The following is a 14,863-nucleotide window of genomic DNA, read 5'->3' as shown; positions in this document are numbered from 1 at the left end:
AACTAAACATAAGAGCACTGGAGAGACGGTGGTTAAAAGCACTAACGGTAGCTCATGCATTTAATCTTAGCACGTGGGAGGCAGTGGCAGCTGGACCTGAGTTCAAGGCCTACCTGGTCTACAGAGTGAGTTCCAGGATAGCCAGGATAGTCAAGACAGAGAAACCTTGTCTTGACAAAACAAACAAAAAGTATGCTTTTGCTGGGTTTGGTAGCCAGCACCCCTGCTGGCCCCCTCAGGCATCAGGCATGTAGGCAGTGAAGGCAAAAAACTCAAACATAAAATGAAAAATAATTCCTTTAAAACTGTTGGTGAGTTGATAAGGCACAGAATTTCGTATTTCTTCCGACAGTAACAACTGTTTCAAACTATTAAACTTTTAGATCTTTATGATAGTGGTGTATGCAACCGTTTAGAGCTTGAATCTTGTGGTCCATGAACCATAAAATAAGTCACAGGGTAAAGGAGAACAATTGCAGCAATCTGACATAAGACACATGTGTGCTTCTAAGGAACTCTTTAAAGTACTATTTTCCACATGGAGATTGGACAAACAACTCTAAAGACACTTGAGGAACTGCAGCCTCTGACAGTGGGTGTGTGGGAAGAGGCTAGTGAACCGAGAGCTAACGTCAGTGTTGTCTGTCACTGCCTGTCAGAGCAGCTAACCTTTACAAATGCCACCGTCCACATAGTGAATGCACATGGAATGGCTCTGAAATCCACACACATCCAGAATTACAGCACCGTAGATGTATTTTGGGAAGCCGGCAGTTTCTTTAAAAGTTAACCTGTATTTCCCTGTGACCTGGCCATGCCATTCCTACGCCAGTGCAAAGGGAAGTGTTGTCTTCTCTAGACTTAGATTTGAATGTTCCTAGCGGCCTACTCAGAGGACCAGCAAACGGAAAACTATCCAAATGTCCGTCAACAGAAATGGTAGCATAGCCACACCCTAAGTCTCATCTGAAATAAAAAGGGAACTCATACCGATACACAGGCAGCACACTCAAATTCCATGCATAGGTTATAAATGAAAGATGCCAGACAAATCGTAATGAATGAATCTTTTATATAAAACTGTAGAAGATGCTGAGTGGTCAGTAGTAAGAAACTGAGACAGTTCCGTGGTTCAGGAGAGGATATGAATGCAGAGGTGTGTGAGAAGCGCACGGTGGGGGCGGGGGGGGGGGGCAGAAGTGCGGCACCACTGCGGTGTGCTCCACTGCCGCATCCTTCTGCACAGGCAGAGCTCATGGGATTGTGTGCCTTTAAGGAGTACGACTCAGCATGTGCACGTTTCCTTACTAAGGATGCTTTTTAAAGAGAAAAGTGGGGCACTCTTCACTAATAGTGTACTTTCACTTGTATTTTTAGCAACTTATACAGTACTTCTCTAAGTGTTTAGTGATACAACAAACATGAATACTTGCTAGGTCTAAAGCAAGTCATTCTGGGAAAAAATTACACACTCACATATACATTAAATGAAGTATATTTGAAAAAAAGTATTTTGAAGTATCTTAGCTAGCCTTATATAGCAATGTATTTACTGAGACTGAACTATTTTGAAACCTGAGGATTTGTGTGGTTTTATTTTATAAAAATATTTATAAAAAATAAATATTTTATTTTATTTTATTAATGTCTAATTGAACCAGATTATTTACTTGTCGTTTCATCGGATAGACGCTGCTCTTCAGTTTCACTTCATGTTAAGGAATTTTTTCCTAGGCAATAGTTCTTTGTTTTCGACTCCACTTCACAAAGGACAATATTACAAATAATACGGCTGCTGCTACAGTCCGACAGGTCGTAACTGTTGTCTTCGAGAGGATGGTTGCTGAAGATGACAGGCACAGAGGTAAAGGCTGACAGCCGTCTCCTTCTGTTGTGAACACTCACAAAAATGCCTGAAAACACTCTCTCTCTCTCTCTCTCTCTCTCTCTCACATACACACACACACATAAATGCATGCATTCATGTGTACAGATATGTATATGTAAGTGTGGTAGGTTTTGGTGTTTATATATGTGCGAAGTTCCTTTCATTTTTGTTAGCTTGGTGAATTTTCTGACTAAAGTAGCTCAAGGAGGGGACAGTTTATCTCCATTCCTCATTTGAGGGGATACGGAGGAAGGTATATGAGAGGAGTGGAGGGCGACTGCACACTGCACCGTAGTCAGGAGGCAGAGAGAGATGCTGTGTTCAGATCCCAGTTTACAGAACGGTGGTGCATTTATGGTAGGTTTCCATTTCACTTTAATCTAGAAGCTCCCTCACAGGCGTGCCCAGGAGCTTGTGTCCTTGAAGGTGAGTCTAAATCTTGTCAAGTTAACAGTCAGCATTAACCATAGCAGTTATTGTGTGTGTGTGTGTGTGTGTGTGTGTGTGTGTGTGTACATATGTAATACATATATACACATGTACATGTACACATGCTATATGTCTTAATTAGAATTTTATTGTTGTGAAGAGACACCATAACCACAGCAACTCCTCTAAAGGCAGACATTTAACTGGGGCTGTCTTCCAGTTCAGAGGGTCAGTCAGTATGCCCAAGGCGGGAAGCGTGGCAGTGTAGGCAGGCATGGAGCAGGAGGAGCTGAGAGGGTCTGCAGGCAGCTAAGGAGACTGTGACACACTGGGCATAGCTTGAGCATATGAGGCCTCAGAATCTGCCCTCACAGTGACACACTTGCTCCAAAAAGATTAGACCTACTCTAACAAGGCCACACCTAATACTGCCACGCGCTATGGCCAAGTATTCAAGCACATTAGTGGATAGGGACCATTCTTATTCAAACCACCACACCATATGACATTTAAAAGTTGACAGCTATTTAAAAATAAATTATTCAGCTGGCCATGATGGCATCTGCCTTTAATTCCAGCACTTGGCAGGTGGGTCTTATAAGTTCCAGGACAGTCAGAGCTACATACAGAGAGATCCTGTCTCAAAAACCCAGACAGACAGACAGACAAATGATTCACTATTTTACCACTGAGTAGATGTTTCATTTTTCCATATTAAGTTTTAACATGTGTATAGATTCTCCCCATTGAGGATGATAATTTCACAATTTAACAAAATATATTGCATATATTTTATTTGTAAATATGAATATTTGTGGTGTTCTTTTATCTGTTTACCTTTTAATAGCTGGACTGTATGGTGTGGCTGTGCTCTAATCCTGACATGCTCCTGCTAGATCCTGTGTAGCATTTGGTTTTAGAGCTGTCTTGAGTGCCTCCCAGTTGTGCTTTCCACTATTCGGGTCACCACAGAGAGTTAAATCCCCACGCATAGGCCTCCTCATGTGAATCTTTGCCTGCATCTATCGGAAGCTATGGTGTATGTTAGTCTTTCACATTTTAGTAAATACTCTGATTATAATGAGCTGTTTCTTTGTGATTTAGAATTATTTTTAAGTTAGAAACGTTCTTTTGGAGACTCTACAGATACTTGCTGTTCAACATGTTGTAACTTGGGAGAGTTTCTCAGCATAGGAACGTTTCAGTAGTAACTCTGTCGGATGACAAATGATATTCCCACCCGCTCTGGCTAAGATCCTAAGGTGCTACAGCTGTGAACAACCTGGCTCTTTTGCTCAAGCAAGAAAATGTGCGTGTGTTTAGGTGTGTGCAGGCAGGCCTAGCACAGCACATCTGCATGCTCTCCCTCAGTTTCATCCCAGGGACCGAGCAGGTCAGCTAGCTTGACCACAGGCACCTTTACCTGTGGAACCATCTACTGCCTTGAAAATGCTTAGCTACTTTTCCCTTTCAGTCGTGCATCTTTTTTCTTAACCCTTGGTGTTCCATATGACTCATTTAACTTGATGTTTGTGTGGGATGCTGGTAAAATGTGGAATACTGGGAAATATGGCTGTTGTGCATCCTCTAATAATTACCTTGTCTTTCCTGAGCTGACTGTTGATAAAAGTTTTTGCATTTAGATGGGCATCTTCACTGTTGGTTTGCTAGAATGTTCCTACTGGAACTGGGACATGAGTTTCCTGCATTTTTCCTCTGAGGAAAAGTATGAGTACAGTTGTAGTTGTTATAAATATCAGGGATACTCAGAGTCACACTAAGCACAGGACACTTTCCTACTGTAAATGTCTTATATTCATAACCTTGTATAATTCCTGGAGTAGTATTTTTCCCAAGTTTCTCTAAAGGCTAGTATACCATTTTCTGCTTTCTATTTTAATAATACAGAAAAAATTACCAAGAACAGTTTTCATTTATTTATTACATCAATACTGATTTTAAAACACGCTGCTATACTTTACAAAGAATGTGTCTTTTAAAATTATTACACTTTGTGTATGTGTGTGTTTATGTGTATATGTATGTATGTATACAAGTATGTACCACAGCACACGTTGGAGGTCAGAGGACAACTGGTGAGAATCAGTTCTTAGCGTCCACCATGTCCATCCTGGGCATCACGAGCTTCAGGTCCTCAGGCTTGGTGTCAGGCATCTTTGCCCACCCTCCATGTCATCAGCCCAAAGAGTGGGATCTTTCCTACTAATTAACAAAGGCTCAGCAGGAGAAACCGTTCTAGCTGATTCTTAGGCGATGCAACCCATGGCTGACAGCAGTCGTGGCAGATCCTTTGCATGTGGTAAAGGGCAGAGAAAATGGCTAAGTGGTAAGCTTTACATTTACTATTTTATACAGATTCAGAGATCACATGATAAAAGCTGCAAAACAAGAAACTGGGAAAATCAAGTATGCAATAAAAATAGTAAGCTTGTTAAGGTGTAAGAAAATGAGCAATTGTTACTGTTTTTATACAAAGATATCTCATTTGAAGACATGGTTCTTCAAACAGAAACCGTGGTTATATAAAAGGATGACTTTTAAACATAGCATTTGGTTTGGAAAAAGGTCATTCTGAACTCTGGTTTCTGGCATGTTTTGCAGATATAGACCCTCCAGTGCTGATCCAAGGAAACAGTAACAGACGGTCTGTCAGCACGCTGAGACCCTGTGCGAAAGACGCATATATGCTCTTCCAGGTACTTCAGTTGACAGAAATTCTTCCTGTAACATATAGCTTGTGCAGGTGTTTTACTGTAGAATTCATGTTAGTTGTAATTTTAATGCACAAAATTGCATAAAAATTAAAAGTATTAGTATTATATTAAAGTAATCCTAAAAGATTGAACAAAGATTTCTGTGTCGACTGTATACGTAACTAGCATGATAAAATGTTGGGACCCACCTTAAGGAAGTGAAGTTAAACTCAAAACTAGAAAAATAGGTGTATTAAGGATGACAAATCCTACAAAAATGTTCCTTCAATGAGAAATGTTTAAGAAATAGATTTGCAGTCTACTTAATGTGTTTGATATAGAAATGTCTGCTTTTACATCGATTGGCATGAAAGTCATTTTAAGTATAGTAAAATTAAAAGCTTATTCCTCATTAAGATAACACTAATACTTGCCTATAGCTGTTTATCGTCTATAGTTACATACTTCTGTAGAGGTTTACTAAATTCTCAATGTGTAATTTGTAAAAATTGGAATTGCTAATGCTTACTTTTTAAGAAAAAGAGGTTTGCTTTGTTTTTGTTTTATAAACTTAGTTGTGGAACGCATATGTTATCATAACACATGATTCTTGATTTTTTTTTTTTTTTAATTTCCCAGGACCTCTGTCAGTTGGTTAATGCTGACGCCCCTTACTGGCTAGTAGGCATGACGGAAATGACTCGGACATTCGGCCTTGAGTTGCTAGAGTCCGTCCTTAATGATTTTCCACAAGTGTTTTTACAAGTAAGCCAATCGACGTTAGTCTGTCACAAAGTTGTTTTACCAGATATTTGTCAAGAAACCAACATATATTCCTCCATATTAGAAGATGTGGGTGTGCCTCAGGCTTCAGACCAAAGCTGCTTTGTGTGACTTGCTTGTCTGAGGGTGTGTGGTTGATGGTGTTTTGTTCTTTTATGACAGGGCTTTTCCATGTGCACCTACCTCAGTCTCCTGAGGGCCGGGGTTATAGGCGTAAGGAAAAAAACATCAGTCTAATGTTGATTTATTTTTTTGTAATTACCCCCAACATTTTAAAAGTTTATATTGAGTAAATCTTAGAAACTTATTTAGGTAAATTTCCCCAAGCTATGGAGTTAAGAAAGATGTGTGAAAATATGCTGTTTTTTTTTTTGTTTTCTTTTGTCAACGTCTCTGGTTGTTTCATCTCCATGTTTGTTTATGGTAACTCTCTGGTTGTTTTGTCTGTGCACCACATGCATTCACTGCTCATGGATGCCAGAAGAGGATGTCTGATCTTCTGGAACTGAAGTTACAGATGGTTTTTAGTTACCACGTGGGTGCTAGGAATCAAACCTGGGTCCTCTGCATGAGCAGTTAGTGCTCTTAACCACTGAGCCATCTCTCCGGCACCTAAAATAAGCCATTTCTTAATAGAATCCATGAAAGCCATTATTTCATAATTGTGTATTTCAAGTTCTCAAAATAATCTACCAGCACACATTACTACTATACCCAACCAAACTATCTGTTGTAATTGAAGGAAAAAGAAAACATCTATGATTAAAAACTAAAAGAATTCATGACCACTAAGCTACTACTAGAGAAGATACTTGAAGGAATCCTTCAGACTGAAGAGAAAGATAACATTTTCATAAGACTATAGAGAAGAATAATTATGCTAGAGTGTGGAATGAGGAATAGGAAAAACTAAATACTTCAAAGTCTATAGGAATTAGCGTGCACTTTTCATTTATAACTGTGTATAGTAATGGTCTCAATTTTCTGATCAAAAATAGCACAAACCATGAGACTGAATTTAAGCCAGATTTTGGAAAACAGATACCGTGTCTCCCTCATTTTTTGTCCCAAGGATTTCATAGTCACGGGAAATCAGGTGTAAACACTGAGTGAAGGTGGAATCTTTGGAGGGAGAAAGAGGAAGGCTGGAGAGCTAGTGCACACTTAGGAAGGTGCTCATCACCCTGTGTGCTCGAGTGTGCTAGGGCACACTTAGTAAAGTGCTTACCACCTGATGTGCTTGAGTGTACCAGCAGGCACATTGGAAAGGTGCTGATCTCGCACCATGGAAAGCTCAGGCAGTGTGATTGACAAGTGTCACAAGTGTACTCAAGCATGGTTTTTATTTGGTAGTAAAAGAAACTGACACAAATATTAGAATCAAGTTTAGATCACTCTTACTATTCCATTTTACATGGGAAGAATTAACACATACATTGAAATATATGTGAAAAAATATAAGAGCATACATCAGAAGTTAGTAGTGATTATTAGCTCATCTCCAGAAAATGAGATTAGTGAACACAGTCTTCTGGTTTTGTTTGTTTGTTTTTAATAGGTAGTTACTGAGCAAATTAATTGCCTGTAACTTGCTTACTTTTCTGTAACATTAAATTATTAACTTGGATGACTTTTTAAAATGATTCTTTCATGATTTTAATGAAATCTGAATGGTTAAAATAATAAAATATATTTGAAATTGATCATTAAATACAGACTTAAGCCATATATTGTCACTAAAGTGAGACTATTCTTTTTAGTTTGTTTTTTGTTTTTCACTTTACATCCCGATTGATGTCCCCTTTCCTGGTCACCCCCTTCCACAGTCCTTCCCCCTACCTCTCCTCCCCTTCTCCTCTAAGAGAGTACAGACCCTCCTCCACGTAGCTCCCCAACTTGGCACATCAAGTTGATGCAAGGCTGGGAGCATCCTCTCCCACTGAGGCCAGACAAGGAAGCCCAACTAGAAGAATGCATCCCACAGACTGGCAACAGCTTTAGGGACAGCCCCCACTGCAGTTGTTTGGGACCCACATGAAGACCAGGCTGTACATTGGTTACATAAGTGCAGGGGTGGGACATGCTAGGTCCAGCCCATGCATGTTCTTTGGTTGGTGGTTCAGACTCTGAGAGCTCCAAGGGTTCAGGTTAGTTGACTCTGTTGGTCTTCCTGAGGAGTTCTTATCTCCTTCCCCCAACTCTTCTATAAGAGTCCCTAAGCTCCATCTAATGTATGGTTGTGAGTCTCTGTATCTGTTTCAGTGAGCTACTGGGTAGAGCTCAGAAGACAGCCATGCTAACCTCCTGTCTGCAAACATAACAGAGTATCATTAATAATGTCAGAGATTGGGGCTTGCCCATGGAATGGATGTCTCTAGTTATTGCTTGGCTAGTTCCTTAGTCTCTGCTCCATCTCCCCCATCCCTGTGTTTCTCATAGACAGGATAAATTTTGGGTGGAAAGTTTTGTGGGCGGGTTGGTGTCCCTATCACTCACCTGGGGTTCCTGCTTGCCTGGCTCCAGGGAGGGGCCTTTTCAGATTCCATCTCCTACTGCTGTGAGTCTCAGCTGGGGTCACCTGTTGATTCTTGGAGCCTCCCCTGTCTACAGGTCTCTGTGTCCTGACCCCACTTCCTACCCCATTACAGATTCCCATTCATTCTCATTAGGACCAGGCTTCGGGGAGAGACAGGGGAGATGGCCATGAGAATGACTCAGACTACTCAGCTGATGTTGATGGAAGATTAGCAAGTTAAGGATTTCACCTGACTCACAGTGACTCCAAATAAACTTATACAATTATTTACAGAGTTCCTAACATGTAAAATAGTTGTGCTTGTTTATACTTTTTAATCAAGTTTTTACTTCTTTTATTTTAAATGCTTTATAGTCTTGTGTTCTTAGTAATGGAAACTAAAACTTGTAAAATCATGTATGTTCTCTTTTTAAAATATACATTAATTTTTAAACTTCTTGAAACATTTCTAGTTTGTGTTTAATCCATTTAAGAACAGTGCAAATTTCAAACTTCTTTGTAAATTATACAAAGGGCCTCATGAGACAGTACCACTTACTGTTGATATATCGGCAACTATCAGATTCTGGGAAAGGGGCAAGCGTCTTACCCAATAGTGAAATATCTTACAATCGTACTCAGTTTGAAAGTATTAATTACATATAATTGATAGTGATGACTAGTCTTCACTTTAGTGACAATACCAGGCTTAATCTGCATTTAATGGTGAACTTCAAATACACTTTATTATTTTAATCCTTCAGATTTCATGTCATCAACTAGATCAATTAGGTGGTGCCAGATTGCACAAACAGTGCTAGTTAAAATCTTTGGAAAGCGAACAAGAAATGGTGAATGTGGAAAGAGATGTGTAAGGAACAGGATGTGAGATGGGGAGGGGCGTAGCAAGCACAGGAGAGAAAGATGTAACCAGAATGTATTTATATTACAAGAAAAACTCATTAATTTAGATCATTTATGATAATCTAAGTTCTTAGAAGTATCACTACAAACTTGGTAATTTTTTTCCTTTGCAAATAGCATCAAGAATTCAGTTTTCTCCTCAAAGAAAGGGTGTGTCCACTTGTGATCAAGCTCTTTTCACCAAATATAAAGTTCAGACAAGGCTCCGGTACTTCATCTTCTCCAGCACCAGTTGAAAAACCATATTTTCCTATTTGCATGCGTTTACTGAGAGTGGTGTCTGTTCTGATCAAGCAGTTTTACAGTCTTTTGGTAAGTATTAATTTCTGGGCATGTTTTTATATACAATTTTATGCGTTCGTGTTTCTCTGACAGAGTACCCGACCTATGGACTTACGCGAGGGAAGACTTACTCCTTGGCTCCTGGTTTTAAAGGCTTTGGTTCTTAGATAGCTGATCGTATTACTTGGGGCCTGCATTAGGCAGAAATGTCATGGTTGTGGGGAATGTAGCCAGGAAGCAGACAGATCATGCCTGTGGCATCAGGCCTCCTCCATCTTCCCCTTGTATTCCACCCCAGCTTTTGTTGGAGGTGTCACCCACATGCAAGGTGAACTGTCCTTCCTATTAGTCTTACTCTTTGAGAGCACCCTCACAGATGTGCTCAAACATGGACCTCAGGAATGCCCTAGGTGCTTATTCCTTCAATCAAGTTAACAGTGGAAATTAAGCATCAGTTGTTTTTAGATAAAATAGATGTATATATGTTAGAATTGTGTGTGTGTGTGTGTGTGTGTGTGTTCTAACGCTATTGTGTTTGTACTATCAGATCAAGTCTTACTACACTGAAAGTAACAAATCATAATAGTATTCTTATGAAAATGCATTTGACCACATACATTCCCTTATATAACTGATCTCCAGGAACTCCAAAGTGTTCAACAGCCTCTTTGAGAACCACTACCCTTAAGAACCATGCTGTCCATTAGGTCATCCTTTCCAGTAGCTCAGAGTGAAGCTAAGTGACAGGCACATATTAGTTCTCTTTGCATACCTAAGTGAATACAAGAAATTGAAGTGTCATCACACAGACTGAGCCCACAGTTAAAATAGATTTTTCTGTTCTCTTTTGTTTTTTGAGACACAATCTTCCTGTTGTAGCTCAGACTGGCTCCTACCTCTCCTTCCTGAGGGCTGGGATTATAGGCCTGTACCATCATACCTGTCATAGGGGTTCCGTTACTGTGAGGAGGCACCATGACCATGCAACTCTTTTAAAGGACAACTTTTAATTGTTGCTGGCTTGCCATTTCAGAGGTTTAGTCCATTATCATCATGGTGGGAAGCATGGCAGCTGGCAGGCAGGCATGGTGCTGGAGAAGGAGCTGAGAGTTCTACATCAGGATCTGAGGCAGCAGCCTGACACTGTGTCACTGGGTGTAGCTTGAGCTTATATGAGATCTCGAAGCCTGCCTCCACAGTGCACACTTCTCCAACAAGGCCACCTCCTAATAGCGCCATGCCCTGTGGGCCAAACATTCAAGCACAGGAGTGTAGTTAAACCAGCACAACGCCAGCTGCCTCTTTCTTCGTAGCACACATGTGCCGTATTACTGAAGGTTAGATCGTACGTCTCTTAGCTGTTTGTACGACTAGAGATGGCAAGATGATATACCATGTTTTCTGAAAATAAGGGTTTTAGCAGATCATTAGTATTTTAGGTATATAGTTAGAGAAAAGCTGTGGTTGTTTTCTGCTGAACTAGTTCTGCCTTTTCTAGTTACTGTTAAGATGATTTGACATTATTATGATTTCTTTTTGACTCAAATGTTTTAAAATCTGCTGTTTGTAGGTGACTGAGTGTGAAATATTTCTGTCCCTTCTGGTGAAGTTTTTGGATGCAGATAAGCCACAGTGGCTCCGAGCCGTTGCCGTGGAGTCGATACACAGGCTCTGTGTGCAGCCTCGGTTGTTAAGGTAAAGCCGCAGCCGGACTCCTGTACCAGCCTGGTAACCTTGTTGCTCAGTTAAGAGGAGCTCAGTGCTTATGTGTAGGATTAGTGATGGTTACCAAAGAGAATGTGCGTTTATGTGCATGAAGGCACCAGTGGGAGCTCAGGATGACCTGGGAGAGGTCAGACACACAGGTCGTGGGCCATCTTTTACTAAACAAGTGCAGCCACCGTTTTCTTTTCTTTTTTGCTTTGTGATGACCTTTGTCAAACAAATCTTTGTTTCTAACCCAAATTAGAGAAACCACTCAGGCATAAAGAATGATACCAAATATGGAATTGTAAATATTAAGTAATATTACTCCTTTTAAAATGTGAATAGTACATTAAAATGCTTTTCCCAGAAATGTTTAAAATTACTTTGCAGGTCCTTCTGTCAGTCGTATGACATGAAACAACATTCCACCAAGGTTTTCCGAGACATTGTGAACGCCTTGGGGTCTTTTATCCAGTCTCTGTTTCTTGTCCCTCCTACTGGAAATCCTGCTGCAGCCAACCAAGCTGGTAATGTTGTCATCGCCATATTTGCCTTCACTTTCTCCCTTGGTTTACAGTAGTCAGTGTTATGAGAGAAGTTTGTGCCTATACAAAGTTAAACCACCTGAATATTTTGAGGTTCATATTTTTATAAAATATAAATTTTGTAAAATATATTAAAAGAGATTTGTGTTTTTGTTTATTCCTATAACTGTATGTGTTCATGTATGTGCAAGCACAGGTCATGTGCATGCACACATGTGTAGGCCAGAGAGCAACCTTGATTGTCATTTACTAGGAGTTTGTGTTTTGAGACAGTTCTCTCACTAGGACCTGGGGCTCATTGATTAGGTGATCTGGATGGCTAGCAGGGTGCTGGATCTGCCTGCTTCTGCCTCCCCAGTGCTAGGATTGCATGTGTGTATCACCGAGCCACAAGATCCTTGTGGGTATTGAGGAGCGAAATCAAGCACTACTTTGTGTATCCATCAGTTACTCATGTTGGAGTTTCTCTGTTGAGTTGCATGTTTTCTTCATTTACTGTGAGTTTGAGTATAAACTATAACTTCCACCATTTTAAAACACACATACACATCTTATGTGCACTGGAGAGCTGTATACATTTGTGTGCACTGGAGAGCAAACTCAGGTCCTCATGCCTGTGTGACAAATGCTTTACCAGCAGAGCTACTGCCTACCTAGGCATTAGCTAGTAACTTTTAGATTAAAAAATTAAGTGGTTATATAAAGGAAATAGACTCTGGGTAAACTGAGTCAACAGATGTCATTTATAGGTATCACACTTGAGAGCACAGAATCTTTAAGTCTGAATAGACACTGGGATTTGTTGACTTGTAATCAAGGAATAAGTTGGTATGCTTGCTTTTCCTCCTTCCCTAACAGGGAACAACAATGCTGGTGGCCCAGCCTCAGCACCAGCTAACTCAGGGGTGGTGGGCATTGGTGCAGGTGTCACTCTGCTGCCAGCGTTTGAGTACCGAGGAGCTTGGATACCTATCCTGACGATTACAGTTCAAGGCAGTGCTAAAGCCACCTAGTAAGTACTTGCAGCATTATTCTATAATAAGTAATATCACTGAAGATGCTATTTCATTCTAAAGTACTTCTGTCTACAGTAGATTTAATATTGCTAATACACTTTGGGGCTTACTTTGTTTTGTCATATTCTGAGAATTTTAAGCAGGTCTACATTTTCTTCCACTTATAGGGTACTAGTAGCACTATAAACAAAATGTGATTTATTTACCTGAGTTGACTCCCTTGCTTCTTAGTTAAGTGTGTGGTTTGATTTTAGACTTCATGTACACAGCTCATCTAGAATAGAGTTCCCTTTGGCAAATTCAACTTTATTTAACCTAATTAATCTATGAGATGGAAGTTGTTACAGAGCTAAATTCTAGAACTTTCTTGTATATAAATGTATAATTGTTGTGTACACATGAGTTGCAGAAGCATTCTGCTGTTCTGTAAGTTGTCTTTTTCTTGCTTCTGCCCGTGGAACAGAGTAGTTTCCAATTTTGATGGAGTGACTTTACCCATGTTTTGATTGTGCTTTTGGTGTAACAAACTGTTTCGAGAAGAGACATAGTCACACATCATTAAGAGTTTTGTGATTCCTTTTATATATAGGTCATTGATTTCTTTCTCGTTAGTTTTGTGTATAAGAGATAGGGCTCTGACATCTCCTTTTCTTTGGATGTGAATACAGCTTACAACTATTCACCATTCATTCTTTGCAGGTGAATCTGTCACTCTGTTCTTAGCTTGAGAAATGACCATTTTGAGGGATCCAGAACCATAGCTCCTCATTTGTCCTAAATTAGCACATAAGGCATACTTACTGTCTTGCTTTCTGAACACTTGCTCCTATGTAGTAGATTTGGGCTTTACACACAAATGTCCCCCAGTGCTCCTTGTACTGTTGACTGATGGTCTCTGAGGTCACCTGTGCTCTGGGTATCTCAGAGTTATACTTTCTCCCTCGTAAAAGAGTCTTCTCTTTTATGTCATTTTAAAATAAGAGATTAAGAAGCATAGTAATCTATGTTACATATTTTATGTTAGGTTTTATACTTCTCACAGCAAAGGATAGTGAAGATGCCACCTTATATCAAGAAGTCATTATGGTAGCAGCTAGACCTTAATTTTTCTGATCTTTTTATTTACATTAAAATACATTTTATGTGTGTACACATGTATGTGCACCATAGCACATGTGTGAAGGTGTGAAGTCAGTTCCCTCCTTCGTCATGTTGAGATCAAATTTAGATTATCAGCCTTTTCAGCAAGCACCTTTTATCCACTGAGCCATCTCACCAGCCCCTCTGATTGTTTTAAAGTACTGGAGAAGGATTGTGTTCCAAATGAAACAAACTCAGTAAGGCCTCTTCTTTTCTTCCCCCTTTTTTCCTTTCCTTTCCTTTCCCTTTCCCTTTCCCTTTCCCTGTCCCTCCCCCTCTCTCCTCCCTTCCTTCCTTCCTTCCTGTCTTTCTTTCTTTCTTCCTTTCTTTCTTTCTTTCCTTCCTTCCTTCCTTCCTTCCTTCCTTCTTTCCTTCCTTCCTTCCTTTCTTCCTTCTTTCTTCCTATTAGTAACTTTTAGAGTCTACACATTATGGAAATGGTTGTTCATGGTTCTTTTCTTTGCCTTCTCATCAGTGCTTGTATTTCTTGTGATTTCAGCCTAGAGATGCTGGACAAAGTTGAACCCCCAACTATACCAGAAGGCTATGCCATGTCCGTGGCGTTCCACTGTCTGTTGGATCTTGTCCGAGGAATCACCACTATGATAGAAGGAGAGTTAGGAGAGGTAGAAACAGAGTGTCCCACTGTCACGGAAGGAGCATCTTCACAGTCATCAGAACGGCGAGATGAGCAGTCCGAGTCAGACCACATGGATCAGGAAACAGGTGTGTTCCTTGTCATTGTTACTTTTCAGAAGTTGGAACTTTAAGTTGTGAGAATTGAGGGGAAGTCACTGTGCTATCATTTGCCCTCGCTCCCAGTTGGTAACACTTCACCGTGCTGCTCTTACCCTCTGTATTTTGTATATATGTCACTATATTTTTTCCGAGCTATTTGAGATAAAGTTCTGGACATGCTA

The 14,863-nt window shown here is 40.1% G+C and overlaps 1 protein-coding gene across 8 annotated transcripts in view; it reads left to right on the top strand.

Annotated features, from left to right (window-relative positions):
* Positions 1-14,863, top strand: part of Mon2 (MON2 regulator of endosome-to-Golgi trafficking) — a 78,686-nt gene that overhangs the window by 21,119 nt on the left and 42,704 nt on the right. For all 8 annotated transcript variants that reach the window (XR_015624051.1, XR_015624050.1, XR_015624049.1 and 5 more), the window contains exons 5-12: positions 1,735-1,864; positions 4,940-5,034; positions 5,671-5,796; positions 9,371-9,565; positions 11,106-11,230; positions 11,633-11,769; positions 12,646-12,799; positions 14,443-14,669. Coding sequence is in view for 2 of the 8 variants with exons in the window: in NM_001040176.4 (NP_001035266.2) it covers positions 1,735-1,864; positions 4,940-5,034; positions 5,671-5,796; positions 9,371-9,565; positions 11,106-11,230; positions 11,633-11,769; positions 12,646-12,799; positions 14,443-14,669 (1,189 nt within the window). In the remaining 6 variants the exon portion in view is untranslated. The remainder of the gene's footprint in view (positions 1-1,734; positions 1,865-4,939; positions 5,035-5,670; positions 5,797-9,370; positions 9,566-11,105; positions 11,231-11,632; positions 11,770-12,645; positions 12,800-14,442; positions 14,670-14,863) is intronic.

The sequence above is a fragment of the Rattus norvegicus genome, chromosome 7, assembly GCF_021556685.1.
Source record: "Rattus norvegicus strain SHRSP/BbbUtx chromosome 7, alternate assembly SHRSP_T2T, whole genome shotgun sequence".
NCBI classification, from domain to species: Eukaryota; Metazoa; Chordata; class Mammalia; order Rodentia; family Muridae; genus Rattus; species Rattus norvegicus.
Note: the sequence above shows the minus strand (reverse complement) of the source record. Positions and strands in the feature narration are given on the sequence as shown.